At 39.2% G+C, this 17,526-nt stretch overlaps 1 protein-coding gene across 1 annotated transcript in view; it reads right to left on the reverse strand.

Moving 5' to 3' along the window:
* The window catches only part of LOC150103773 (carnitine O-acetyltransferase-like), a 179,270-nt gene extending 162,940 nt beyond the window's left edge, over positions 1 to 16,330 (reverse strand). Inside the window, exons 1-2 of the mRNA XM_090397071.1 lie at positions 16,295 to 16,330; positions 3,607 to 3,819 (exon numbers count right to left, since the gene is read on the reverse strand). Coding sequence (XP_090253197.1) covers positions 3,607 to 3,819; positions 16,295 to 16,330 — 249 coding nt within the window. The remainder of the gene's footprint in view (positions 1 to 3,606; positions 3,820 to 16,294) is intronic.
* Positions 16,331 to 17,526: the final 1,196 nt, after the last annotated feature.

Below are 17,526 nucleotides of genomic sequence, written 5' to 3' on the forward strand. Positions count from 1 at the left end.
ACTGAGATGCATACCATATGACTGGTTAACTAGCAACAAATGTTTTGTACGAAAATTCGTTTCTGCGCATAAAAACCGTTCACCATTTCCCTTTAGATAGACTGCAGCCGACACAACATTCTTTAGGCAAGCATTTAGCCTGCTATCGCTGCAAAATTGTAAACAGCCGGCTGATCAAAGAGGCGGCAATATACAATTTTTTTAAATTTTTATTCGGTGTATCCGGCCTTATTTATTTTAATATCGATCATTCTAAGAATTTTTTGTTTTCATGATAAAAGTTTTGTTTCTTAAAAATGAACTTATGAACGGTACCCCTGAGGTGGCACCTCCTTCGTAGCGGCCCCCCTGCATGCTCCCTTCCGCCGGCCCTGAATGTGGCCAACTAAGGAACAGCTTTGAATACGTTTACTACAACGTTTTCACGTTAAATATGTATAGTGACTTTCCTGTGTTGTTCACAGTTTTTATCTTCAATGTTTAATGTTTCTTTTTGTATAAAAACACCTGAGAAGGCTGCAAAAAGCCGAAACTAGTCGTGTTATACCATTAAACCTTTTTCCTTTACTCTCGGTTTATGTCATTCAATTCTTTTTAAAATATATATACAGCTGATTTGAAGAAGTATTAGTGGACGGCATAACTGAATAGCTGTAAATCATGTCATAAACATCCAAAAGAGGTTTCATTCTTTGGTTACTGTTTGATTTCTTCTTATAATGAAGAAATCAATAGTAACCAAAGCACGAAAGATTAATGCAAGAAAAATGCAAATTAATTACGAAACGTTCGCTAGTGTAGTGATAATTAGTATTAATCTATGAAGAAGTTATGCATTGGTCTGTAACATATATTCTGAGGATGACCGTGACCTAATCACTAAAATCAGATTTGGGAGGAGCTATTTATCAACAGTCCTGAATTAAATCGAGGTCATTTATAACAATCCTACAAGAGGTGATTAGGGTCATGTAAAATAGGTCAACAAAGGTAAAAAGGCTTATTGCACATGGATTAAAAACGTAAATAGAAACTCCAGACGATAAGAAAATGCACTATGTTTTTGTGATAAATTTTTATGACTAATTAAGCCGACAGGGAAAAAAAAAAAAAAAAGACTAAACGAGTATTCTAGTTATTGTTAAAAAGGCACAACTAATTTCGTCCTACACTCATCTGTTGCACAAAATTAAACAAAAAAATAAAATAAACTATTCAGAGACAGACAAACATTACAATTATGGTAACTGTGATTATTAAAAATGAATTGTTAATAACAACAGACTTCATAACTTATCTCGTAACAGCATGTATTTCCGTGTTCGTTTCTTGGAATATCAAAAATAAAATAAAATCACAGCAAGAAAATAAAGAAAATAAACTCACAGCAAAAATAAAATAAAAATTACTATCCGTAGCGTTACCTAATACAGCATACCACTTTAGATAGGGAATCAATCAACGTAATGCTGAAAGCGTGATTTATGAACAGAAAACATGTACATAGTTAAAAATAGACAACTATGCTTTATACTTCAAATATCTAGAGATATCAGGAAAGCTTCTTGTTTTGTAGATATCTGAATATTTGATATTAATAACAATTGTTTTCTTATCGGTTTCTAAAAAATGAGTAAAATTTTGTTATTCTTTGCATATTACAAAAAAAATCAGCTAATGCTTTTTATTCCCTTATAGGAAGTAGGTGAGTCCTTTTAACCCTACTAGCTTTTGTAAACTAAGTGGGCAGTTCACTTTCCACCGGGTAGCCAATCAGAGATAGCTGGCCCCAGGATTATCACTGATTATAAGCAGCAGCTATGAAGAGAGAGAGAGAGAGACGGTAGACAAACACTGCCTTTCCTTGGTGCCTAACCCTAACAGGATATATCTTATTGTTTGAAATAATGTGGGTTCTACGATCGACTTTCTTGAGTTTATAGGGCGAAAAACCCGAGTTTCCTGAAGAAAAAACAACCTTGCCTATTATCATTATAATAATATTATTATTTGTGTGGGTACTCCATGGAGTCAGAAGACTTAACGCCGGAACCCACTGAATCCATTAACACAATACCTATAACAAATCTCCTTAAACCTATTCACTATTGAGGCACTCACAACAATCCAACCCAACAATCCTCTCGCAATCCATTCCACTCATTCACCACTCTTCAAGTAAAGAACCTAGTCTGTACACCCTTACTAGCTGCACTCTTAGACAGCTTCCAAGTGTAACCCCTTGTTTTCCCCCTACTCCCCACGTAAAAATTTTCTGTGTCAGTCCAATAGAATCCCTTTAGTAACTAATAAGTTTCTATCATATCCTCTCTCCCCGCATGTCAGCTACAGCTAAACTCTGCAACCCACATAACTTTCAATTAGGTAACATTCCACAGTTAGGAACTCACTAGACTTTGTGTGTGTGTGTGTGTGTGTGTGTGTGTGTGTGTGTGTGTGTGTGTGTGTGTGTGTGTGTGTGTGTGTGTGTGTGTGTGTGTGTGTGTGTGTGTGTGTGTGTGTGTGTGTGTGTGTGTGTGATACATCTATTCTGTTTAGATTCAGCAACATCACTACATAGGGTGGGGATCCTGGGAATCATCCATTATTGATTTTTCTAAAGATTAATGCATATTCTATATACCCATGAGCCAAAACATGACAACTAGGATGTGTTCCAACCTGTTTCAACCAGACTAACAGGTTCGTAGTGGTGGTGGTGGTAGTATCCTGGTATGGGGATTTGTTCTCAAGGACATCACAGGGTATCCTTTCATCACCACTGAACACACGTTGGCTACTAATGTTTTACCTGGCGGTTATTCCTGATCGGATATTACCCAACATATTGACAATACCTAATGGATCTGGACTCTTCTAGTAAGACAAAGCTCAGTGTTACAAGGCTAGCATTGTGCAAGCATTTGAAGAGCATATCCAAACATTCCATGCGCTTCTATGACAGCCTAATTCTCTTAATTTGAATCGCATCGAACATTTGTAGATCATATGAAACATAGAATCCGCAGGTCGACGCCAGTGGCTCGTTCGGTTACTCATTATGCTATCTAGGCGATACCTCACGACATCTTTGTAGTCTAGTGGAATCAATGCTAATACGGATGCAACTGATGGGCTAGCGTTTATTTGGGTGAAAAGAACACCCAATCGCTACTTGGTAGGTGGTCATAATGGATTGTCTCATGCATGTATATTTTTCAACTCTCCTTTTACTTTGTTGGTCTGTTACGTAAATGCTGTTTATCATTTTCTTCCAGTAGAATATTATGAATATATTCTATTGTGTGAAGAATAATAGTCTTGTATTCTATGTTTCCTTGTGTGAAGAATAATAGTCTTGTATTCTATGCCTAATAAAGGCTTAGAATACAAGAAAAGCCTTTCTTTGAGAAAATTTCGAGTGGGTGGCATACTTGTGAAATCCAAAAAGATCCTGGTGTTTAAGGCACTTGGACAAATTTTCATTCATTACATTTGATGTTCAGATCAAATATTCTGCATAATACAAGGAAGGTATGGTATCACAGAAGCGGTTTTTCATGATATTAAATATAAGCTTTTCATAACCTAAGAATGTTTACTTACCTTTTCTGTTTTCAGGTATTGATCGGCTGTCAATTTGGGATGTAGAAAGCGGAGATATTTCTGTAGTGTTGTCTGTAGGGGCGCTATCGGAAGTCTTTGTAGTTCATGCTGATGGGCTAGCATTTGACCTTTCATGTTAGTAACTGAATCGCCTTGCGATGGTGATGACGTAATCATTCTTACTATCTTGAATAAATGTTTCAGCTGGGTTGCCTGAATATATTAAAAAAAAAAGCATGATTAAATTCTTAGAAGATAGGTTTTTTAATAAAAGTTAAATTGATCAAGATCTAAATTCTATGAATAATTATATTTTTTGAATTTTTCGTACTGATAAAGATAGCCATTGAAATATTAAAAACTAATGTTAAAGTGCCGTGATCATGACAGAAAATCACTTTGTGCTTAGTATTTTAACTATATACACATGCTAAATGAATGGACAGCTGGGCTGGTACAGAGGACCATCGACTTGTTCTACTGAAACAGCAGTCAGTTTCTCCTAGTATCTACCATTCCGAAGTACGTCCACCTGAATTGATGAATGTGTGTATTATAAATTACTAATAGTTTACTGCCCCATCACGAGAAAACCTATACCATGCAAATCGAACTAAATATTATTTTGGATGAGGTTTGATTAACACATAACAGTCCTTCCATGGTTGGTTAGGTGGTTGGAATTATGGCGGTAGCTAAAGATACGAGGCATTATGGTATGCTTGTTAACTGTGTATATTCTCTGACTAGATAACCCACCCTTTCATTTATAAAGCACTTATAAAGGTTCATCACGTCATACACGAGATACGAATCAAGGTCTCTCCAGCCGAAGGACATTTGTCCATGTGACTCGTCCTTGCCATTATGTTATGCTCCTCCATGAAAATGGAGGTCGGATACTTCAGTACGTAATTCTCGAACAAACCCCTACAGCCGTAGAATTTTTGAAGTCCTATGAATGCATGAGGAAGAAGAATGCAAATGCAAAGTCTTTTCAGAACTCTCCTAAACTTTCCGAAAATATGGGAAATATAGGAAATCCTTACTCAGTGATACTGCTGAACTGTAAAAGCATTTGACAAGATTCCACACGGAACTTTGTTGCGTAAATTAGAGCAAATGGGTATGGATCCGAAGCTGGTGATTTGGATTAGAGGATGGTTAGTGGATAAATATAAAACAGTGGTTTATGGAGGAGCTAAGTCCAGGAGAAGGCAAGTGACTAGTGGTGTACCTCAGGGCTCATTGCTTGGTCTTCTATTGTTTAATTTGTACATCAATGATATTGGGAATACTTTGCAAGGAAATATCCACTTGTTTGCTGATGATGAAAAATTAGGAAGAGCGATAGTCAATTCAGATGATGTAGACATCTTGTAGGATGACTTAAATAGGCTGACGGTATGGACTAAGGTAAATGGCTGTCAGTTTAACGTGGCTAAGTGTAAGGTGATGAACTTCGGGAGGATGAGATCACATGCTGTTTACTATATTAACGGAATTGAACTGCAAGAAGTTGACGAGGCAAGGGACTTGGGAGTCATTGTGGAAAGAGAGAGAGAGAGAGAGAATTTAAGTTTAAATAGCATATTGCGAAGATTGTTAAAGCATCACATCAAATTACATGGTTGTTGAAGAACACACTAACAAGCAAGGATAAGGAAGTTATTGTTCCACTTAATAAGACTGCATTTGGACTATTGCCCACAGATCTGGTCACCTGGATTTCATGAAGAAATGGTGGAAAGGATTCAGAGGCGAGTTACAAAGATTGTTTCAGGTCTGTGGGCTCCAAAAACTAGCTGATAGAGGCATATAAATTATTAAAGGGGTTTTACAGGATTGATACTGATGACATTTTTAAGACCAGTGCAGGTAGGGAGAGAACAAGGGGCCATCCCTGGAGATTATGTAAGAGTGTGGTTAACAAGAGTGTTAGGACTAGATTTTTTACTTGGAAGGTTGTGAAGGGGTGGAATGCATTGCCAAAGGTGGTTGTGAATGAATTTAAGGAGACGTATGATAGGTATTGTGTAAATAATGGTTAGTGTGTCAACATGGGGTCTCTCATGATGAGTCTTTTGACTCCACGGAGACACCGTTATAATAATAATAATAACAATAATAATAATAATATATGTAGTCTACCTGAAAGTTTCTAAAGTTAACTTTCTGCTAACACTCTCATTTTGTTGATGTCACCCACACTTGTTTTCAGATACTCTTAATTGTAATGTAACCGCACGAACTAATGAATGGAAAATATGGTAGCTTATGACATCTCCAGGAGATAAAAGCTGTAAGTCCTTCTTCTTAATGTGTTTCGATTCCATGATCTCTTAACCAATTTGGCTTCGTGTAAACCTAATCAGTGCTATGATGCTCTGTCTGTCAGTGGAGTGTATTCTCTGTCCAGTTTGTCTTGGGAGATAAAAAGCTAATTTTTCTGATCCTGGTCTGAGACCAGTTAACGAATCTAAATTTAAAAAGTTCTTATAGAGTTTCTTTCCTTGCATCGTAGACAGGATTCGAACGCAAGTCTTTTCAACAAAAGGCCATTGCTGGTTAACTCTGAAACCATTTAACTTTGTTAAATGGTTTCAGAGTTAACACACACACACACACACACACACACACACACACACACACACACACACACACACACACACACACACACACACACACACACACACACACACACACACACACACACACACACACACACACACACACACACACACACACACACACACACACACACACACACACACACACACACACACACACACACACACACACACACACACACACACACACACACACACACACACACACACACACACACACACACACACACACACACACACACACACACACACACACACACACACACACACACACACACACACACACACACACACACACACACACACACACACACACACCACACACACACACACACACACACACACACACACACACACACACACACACACACACACACACACACACACACACACACACACACACACACACACACACACACACACACACACACACACACACACACACACACACACACACACACACACACACACACACACACACACACACACACACACACACACACACACACACACACACACACACACACACACACACACACACACACACACACACACACACACACACACACACACACACACACACACACACACACACACACACACACACACACACACACACACACACACACACACACACACACACACACACACACACACACACACACACACACACACACACACACACACACACACACACACACACACACACACACACACACACACACACACACACACACACACACACACACACACACACACACACACACACACACACACACACACACACACACACACACACACACACACACACACACACACACACACACACACACACACACACACACACACCACACACACACACACACACACACACACACACACACACACACACACACACACACACACACACACACACACACACACACACACACACACACACACACACACACACACACACACACACACACACACACACACACACACACACACACACACACACACACACACACACACACACACACACACACACACACACACACACACACACACACACACACACACACACACACACACACACACACACACACACACACACACACACACACACACACACACACACACACACACACACCACACACACACACACACACACACACACACACACACACACACACACACACACACACACACACACACACACACACACACACACACACACACACACACACACACACACACACACACACACACACACACACACACACACACACACACACACACACACACACACACACACACACACACACACACACACACACACACACACACACACACACACACACACACACACACACACACACACACACACACACACACACACACACACACACACACACACACACACACACACACACACACACACACACACACACACACACACACACACACACACACACACACACACACACACACACACACACACACACACACACACACACACACACACACACACACACACACACACACACACACACACACACACACACACACACACACACACACACACACACACACACACACACACACACACACACACACACACACACACACACACACACACACACACACACACACACACACACACACACACACACACACACACACACACACACACACACACACACACACACACACACACACACACACACACACACACACACACACACACACACACACACACACACACACACACACACACACACACACACACACACACACACACACACACACACACACACACACACACACACACACACACACACACACACACACACACACACACACACACACACACACACACACACACACACACACACACACACACACACACACACACACACACACACACACACACACACACACACACACACACACACACACACACACACACACACACACACACACACACACACACACACACACACACACACACACACACACACACACACACACACACACACACACACACACACACACACACACACACACACACACACACACACACACACACACACACACACACACACACACACACACACACACACACACACACACACACACACACACACACACACACACACACACACACACACACACACACACACACACACACACACACACACACACACACACACACACACACACACACACACACACACACACACACACACACACACACACACACACACACACACACACACACACACACACACACACACACACACACACACACACACACACACACACACACACACACACACACACACACACACACACACACACACACACACACACACACACACACACACACACACACACACACACACACACACACACACACACACACACACACACACACACACACACACACACACACACACACACACACACACACACACACACACACACACACACACACACACACACACACACACACACACACACACACACACACACACACACACACACACACACACACACACACACACACACACACACACACACACACACACACACACACACACACACACACACACACACACACACACACACACACACACACACACACACACACACACACACACACACACACACACACACACACACACACACACACACACACACACACACACACACACACACACACACACACACACACACACACACACACACACACACACACACACACACACACACACCACACACACACACACACACACACACACACACACACACACACACACACACACACACACACACACACACACACACACACACACACACACACACACACACACACACACACACACACACACACACACACACACACACACACACACACACACACACACACACACACACACACACACACACACACACACACACACACACACACACACACACACACACACACACACACACACACACACACACACACACACACACACACACACACACACACACACACACACACACACACACACACACACACACACACACACACACACACACACACACACACACACACACACACACACACACACACACACACACACACACACACACACACACACACACACACACACACACACACACACACACACACACACACACACACACACACACACACACACACACACACACACACACACACACACACACACACACACACACACACACACACACACACACACACACACACACACACACACACACACACACACACACACACACAACACACACACACACACACACACACACACACACACACACACACACACACACACACACACACACACACACACACACACACACACACACACACACACACACACACACACACACACACACACACACACACACACACACACACACACACACACACACACACACACACACACACACACACACACACACACACACACACACACACACACACACACACACACACACACACACACACACACACACACACACACACACACACACACACACACACACACACACACACACACACACACACACACACACACACACACACACACACACACACACACACACACACACACACACACACACACACACACACACACACACACACACACACACACACACACACACACACACACACACACACACACACACACACACACACACACACACACACACACACACACACACACACACACACACACACACACACACACACACACACACACACACACACACACACACACACAAAGAGTAGACTCGGACGAGAACAGACGTGCCCAGGATTGCTCCTCTTTTTACCTTGATATTGTGTGGTATCGAACAAGAAAACTGTTCTTTTTCGATACTGTTCTCAAAGTGCTCTTTCCAACAGTGAGTAATTTACTTCACAGTTATAAGTGCATAGGAGTGAATTTTATGGACTGAACGCTATCACATAGCATCTATCCTTCAGTTTAAAGACAACGTCCAGCTCTTAATAGGATTAATCGCTATAGCTAGGGCTAGCACCCCTTCCCAGAAGTACAAAGGACACAAGTAACAATCCTGTGAAGTCTAATTCCATGGAAGCATCACTTCTAGGAACAAGCAGCAAAACTGTAAGTAAACTTTGTACCTTAGAAAATCTAGTAATTCAACAGGAAGTGAAAAAAATATAGCTTTGAGTAACATTAAGATGGCGGCAGAATTAGAGTTCGAAAAAAGCCCTCGATTTCCTGCGTAATTGCCAAAGTGAGCGGTAATCTAAGAAATGAGTTAAAAAGGACATACTAACTGCAGTGAGCGAACTATCGAAGGTATTTAATAAAATGAAAAATGAAACTAAAGTATCAATAGAACAACAGACTACAAGTGCTACAAACAACCAGGAACAGGCTAACTTACCTCAGCCTACTCAGCCATACTAGGAAGTCGTTAAAAACAAAGACGAATCCGAAAACAATCTTGCTATAAATTAATAATAAAACCGATAGCTCAACTAAACAGTGAAAAAATCAAAAATATCATAAAAGAAAAAATAAACCCCAGAAAAATAAAAATCAGAATCACAAAAATGAAAAGTATTAATGAATGCAAAGAAAAGACTGACATAGATTTGCTACATAACGACATATCTAAGGAATGTAAAGACACATTAGCAGCAAATCCCAGTAAGAAACATCTTCCAAGGCTGATAATATATGATATTCCCGGTGAAATTGATACGAAACAACGCAACAGACTCAATCCGCATGCAGAATGAAGGACTCTTCATCGACGACACAAAGATGACACAGACATTTATCATGACAAGTAAAAAAAACAAACAAGAGAAACCTGATTATAAAAGTCGATCCAACGGAGAGGGCCAAATTGCTGAAAACCAGTGTTAAAATGCTCTGGAGATTTTACCATTGTGAAGACTACGTAAGCGTTCTGAGGTAGTTCCATGAACTACCTCAGAACGCTTACGTTTCGAGTGCCCACGAAATAAGTCCGAGATGAATTGCATAAACTGCAAAAGTCTATGCATAAAATTGCATAGACTTTTCCCCAACATACAACTACTACAGACATCTCAAAATTTAAAACATAGATTACGGAAAGCAATAATAAATGTTGTAGAAACAGCACTACTTCCCTAGCATGCCTTCAAAGAAATCTTCAATGCTCTATCAAAGCTGTATATAACTTTATAGAACTCATAAATAGAAAAAATATAGAAGTGGCATTAATACAAGAATCTTACAACATCAACAACAAAAAAATATGTGGCTTCCCAAGTTATTACAAAATATTTTCCAAAGGATCTGAAAGAAAGAGAGTTGCAATACTCATGATCAATCCTGAAGTCGAGGCAATATTAATTTAGCAGCACAGCAACGAGGACTCGGTACTTATTGAAATTAGGTACAGAGTAATTAAAACTTTTGTTGCAAGTATGTTTCTAAACTATCACACTGACATAAAACACGACTTAGAAAAAATGTGCAACATCGTGGATTTTACGGTCTAATTATTGGAATAGATAGTAACTCTCATTCGGTATTATGGTTTAATGAAAACACAAACAATAGAGATAAAAATTTGGTAGAGTACTTACTATCAAATTCCCTACACATACTAAACGACAACTATAACACGCGATCATTTAAAAATACCAGAGGAAGCAGTTCATTGATCTGACAATAGCAAACAATGCTATTTTATCCCGGGTTTTTGAATGGAAATGCGAAGAAGAAGAAAGCTGTCCTGATCATCGCATATTAAGTTTTATTATCAGTAACAAATTATAACTTATTATTATCAGTAATAATATTTTATTATCAGTAACAAAAATATAAACGGAATACACAACACAAACCATCGCAATAATATCAAGTACTTCACTAACAGAACCGATCTAGAGATATTTGCTAGAGTATTAAAAAAATAATTTTCATGCCTAATCTCAGAACATCACTTTAATGGGATGAGCAAACAACAGCTCAGCTTAGACAAAAACCTAGCTATCTGGGCATCATAACAAGATGATATAGACATCCTTGTTTATGCGCTTTCATCAGGTCTGAAAAAATCCAGCGAAGAACAACCAAGAAGCTAAACATCGAAGGAAGAAAATCAGTACCTTAATGGAATGCCGAATTAACAGTCCTAAGAAAACGTGTTAACGCACTCAGACGATTATATCAAAGAACATACAATAACCAAGATTTAAGAGAGAGTAGAAGACAGAACTACTATAAAGCCAAATGCAGCTATCAGTCCAAAATTACAAAGGCGAAAACAGAATCATGGAAAAAGTCCTGTACTGTTTCAATCGTATCGAATCCTTGGAATTGCATATATAAATTAGTAGCAAGCAAAAATAGACAACACCTATATTATCAACCATCAAGAAAACAGACCGAACCTGCACTAAAAACTTAGCATAAACTGCAGCTATTATGATAAAGAAGTTTATTCCCGATGACGATGAATCAACAGACGAAGAAATCCACAAAACTTACAGACAAAGAATGAAAACAGACATAGATACTCCTAACGACGTCTCGTTCATAACTAATGAAATTGAGTCAGCATTAAGATCGATAGATCCAAGTAAAACTCCCGGAGAGGACGAAATAACTAGCGATATACTACTAAGAGCGTTTGTCGAATTTCCCGATTTCATAATAACAGTCTACAACGAATGTCTAAAAAGAGGGCGATTTCCTTTAAAATTATATTATTAAAATTATACCCATAATAAAACCAGGAAAAGAAACATCCGACGAAATTAACAAATACAGGCCAATCAGATGCATAAACGTTGCTGGTAAGATGGTAGAAAAACTTCTGATAAACCGAATGATGCAGTGTGTCTACTCAAGAAACCTATTAAGCAGCAATCAATATGCATTTAGACCTCAGTTCAGCAAAGTACACGCAATCATGGAGGTTAAAGAGTTCACAGAAGACTGTCTACAGCAAAAAAAAAAAAAAAAAAGACGTACTACTGATCTCACGCGACGTACAAGGAGCGTTCGATGCTGCGTGGTGGCCAGCCATAATCAATCAATTAAAAGATTTAAAATATCCAAAAAACTTACTCGATCTTAAGAAAAATTATTTCACAGACAGACGAGCAACCATGACATTAGAAACCACAGCTGTAACGAAAGAAGTCAATCGAGGCTGCTCGCAAGGCTCTTGTTATGGACCAGGCTTCTGGAACATCCACTACGACTCTCTGTTAAGACTTCCTTTCAGTACTAAAACAAAAGTCATAGCTTTCGCTGATGATAATGATTCGGGGACGCAACGGTTTGCAAACAGAAGTAACGGCGAACGAAGAATTCTTTAAAATTGCAGAGTGGGCACGCGAGAAGAAAAGTTACATTCAATTGCACTAAGTCTAAAGTGCTCCACATCTCACGCAAAAAATCAAAACAACCTGTAATAGTCTTCCTAAACGGAGAAGTTCTCGAAGTAGCCAGTGAGCTAAATACTTAGGAGTAACAATAGACGAAAAATTCACCTTCAACAAGCACATCTCATATATTGCCGAAAAAAGCTTACAAATTGTAAACCTTTTAACAAAGTCGGCAAGGATTAAGTGGGGATTAGGCCAACGAGCGCTGAAAACATTTTATACCGGAGATATACTACCATTAATATCGTATGCTGCACCTGCCTGGAAACATTCACTAAAATCAAAGAAAAATCGACAAAAGCTAAATAGAGTTCAACGCCTTATAGCCATACGCATAATTAAAGGATACAGGACAATATCTTTCAAGGCAGCTTGCGTGTTATGGCAGCTCTAACACCGATCTGCCTGAAAATACAAGAATTATCTCTAATATATGAAGTCACTTCCTGAAGATATAACGGAAATTCCAGCATTGATCCAAATTGCTACGAACGTTTGCTTCACTACAGTAAGTGGCCTCACCCTGCAAAGAAAACAAATATTAAGGAGAAGGAAAGCTCTGAAAGTGACGTATTCCAAATATACACTAACTAAAGCAAAACCGAAAGGAACGTCGGTTGTTCTTTCACTGCATACAACAGACAGTCCATTATACAAGAAGCTGCTCTAGACTGCATCTTTTCTGTTCCAACAACCAAGCAGAGCAACTTGCTATAGTTCAGTCACTTACATATCTCCAGGAATTAGAATTCAACACCTCTCAGCAAAAGACAGCAACAATTTATAGTGATAGTAGAAACACTATAGACGGCATAAAAAACCAGAACAACCATATAGCGTTAATAGAAGAGACAAGAAAGCTAGTTTGGAATCTAACTCTATCGGGATGGGAAATCAAGTTCTGCTGGGTGAACGCACATATTGGGGATAGCAGGAAACGAGAGCGAGGATCAGTTAGCTAAAGAAGCAGCTAGAAATGAACGGCTAGAAACAAGTTACCAAAAGTACTCGAAATCGGCTATAAAAACACTTGCAGAAGAAAGAAGCCCAGACTTGTGGGAAGAAGAATGGAAAACATCAAAAAACGGATCAACAACAAAAGAATTTTTTCCTAGCATCAGAAGCAGACTCTGACTGCAAAAACACGCCATTTCCCCAGGTTTAGCCACACTACTAACGGGACACGGAAAACTAAGACACTACTTACATAGATTCCATATCCTGGAATCACCATCATGCATCTGCGGTCCACACCTTCAACAGACTGTTGACCACATACTTTACGACTGTCAGCTATTGGAGTCCATCCGGATGCCTCTAATACCACACGTCATCACTTCCGGAGACAAGTGGCCAGTGTTAAGACAGAGACGTAACGAAAATATTCCATAGAATTAATTAAATTTGCTAATAAAATCAACTTCCTTTGTGATCTAATTTGCTAATAAAATTCAACAGTCTTTGTGATCTAACATAAATACTGATATTATGTGAATTATGCTGTATAGTGTTAACATATGTATATATGAAAATATAAATGTAAATATAAAAATATAAATAGAAATGTTAATCAGTACTTGTAAGCTACATGTAATATAAGCATTGTAATGCAATGGCGCATGTAGGAATAAATTACCTCCTGGTAGGGTTACTATTGGGAGGAAAACGCAAAACGCACGCACGCACTCGCGCGCGCGCACACACACACACACACACACACACACACACACACACACACACACACACACACACACACACACACACACACACACACACACACACACACACACACACACACAGTTGAACAACTAATTTCGAATAAGAACAATTCGAACAATTAAAATCCTTTTCTCTATCAGTCATTCAACCAATAGTTTATTTTTGTAGGTTTTGTGCAAACTTAACATAGGTTTCAGTAACGATTCTGGCGATGTGCATTATGCGCACACAATTTGAGCTACTTCCAACCCAAAATTTATCCTCGTCGAAACTTTTGTTTCCTACAATTTTTGTCCAATGCCTCCTCCATCAATAAAAATGGTGATTGTAGCCAGTAATAAGTTAAAAGTGGAGATCTTTTAAACTGCTTCTACACAGCGCTGATTAAAAAAAAAAAAAAAAAGAGAAAGAGGGAGGGAGAGAGAGGCAATTTTATTGTTCCAACATTTTGTCCTACTATTCCGAAACCCATTATCATGCAAGCAAAAGAGGCTGAATGGATAGTTGTTCCTCGTTCTTATATACCTCTCTGAATATCTCATTTCGATTTGATTCCGGCAGGTAATCATTCCAATTATAGAACACTGTTATACTTTCAGAGCCCTGTTTGAACAATTTTTGACTCAATGAATAATGGTAATAGTTTTTGCTTTTAATAACAGTCCTTGAATTCAAAAATAATAATTCGCGGTACTTAAAAGCACATAAGACCTAGGTCTACTTAGATTGGCTTTCATAACTATAATTTGTATAATGAGATGTTCTTATGCATGTGTTAATTTCACATGTTCTCTTGACTAGTTGGCATAGTTACAGGATGAAAAACCACAGTTTTGGGAGAAGAAAGAAGAAGAAGAAGAAACACATTTCCATATGAGAGCAGATGACTTACCTTCAACTGAAAACCTTTGATAAAGTTTCTTCGCATCTCAGAGGGAATTCGAACCCAGGTTTTTCCAAAGAGCTTTTGTTGCAATCAACTGAGCCACGGAGTCTCAGCTGAACCTCTTAAAGGTTCCCGATTTCTGATCCAAACGGAACAAATTATACATTTTATTATATCCAGTTTAATTAAAAAAAATATTCCATTATTTCTTATTTTTTTAAAACTTTTTGTAACTCTATGGTACGTACTAATTTCAACAATGTGTTTTGTAAGCTATGTAATAAACCACGGTTATGATTCTGGTGAGAAAAGGTATTATAGTACTTTGCACCTTTTTTCCCCCCGCCCTTTTCTTTTTTATCGTGTATTTCTGTTGCCTGAGCAGTAATGATAGGAATTTTTGAGACAGCACTGCTATCTGTAATTTCATATTACAGTTATTTGAACTTTCAGATAACGCTGAATGCTTAAGGATATTTATCTAATTTTGCAGGATTGCAATCAAACAAGTTAATTACATCCTTAAGTGTCATGCCATGTATTTAAAAATTAACTTAAATATTGGGAGGGAGGAACTAATAACTTTGAAAGAATGTATCAGATGAGATGAATGAAGAACGAAAGAAATTGAGATACATTTAGGCCTATGAATGGGTATTAGTTGATTACTTTATATGTTTGGATAGGCTTATCGAACCTGTTATGGGAGGAGTGACTATGGATGAACTTGATGACTGCCACAAATGGATATGTGTATAAAATACTCGCAGTAGAAACTGAATATCTGTGTAATAAGAAATGAAACCCAACGATATAGGGAGAAAGTTTTTTTTTTTTTTTTTTCCTTGGGAGGGGAAGAAGAGAGGCGAAAGGAGGTGATTCCCATTCCCCTTTCTGAAAATATAATCAAGAATTTTATGAGATTTTAAAGGAGATTAATCCAGATACGATACCAGTAGAAAATGCTTTGTCATCTTGGAAGTTGAAGAGACTGTAACTGTTCAAAAATAAAGTAAAGCGTTAAACTCAAGAGAACACTCCTATTTTTCTTTTTGTTTTTTAATGCAACTTTCGATATATTAACGGGAAGAACGATAACAGGTTATTGCTTTGAGGAAAGCGAAATCTCATCCTGCCCATAGTTCTGGGAGAATATTTTTTGAGTACGAATGGATTAAATTTAACTGACTTTTCTATAAAAACAGGTTACAAGTAATTGTGTTTAAATAAAAAAATAA

This window comes from Typopeltis vanoorti, chromosome 8 (genome assembly GCF_054136105.1).
Source record: "Typopeltis vanoorti isolate ZY-2024b chromosome 8, IOZ_Tvanoo_1.0, whole genome shotgun sequence".
Lineage (NCBI taxonomy): Eukaryota > Metazoa > Arthropoda > Arachnida > Uropygi > Thelyphonidae > Typopeltis > Typopeltis vanoorti.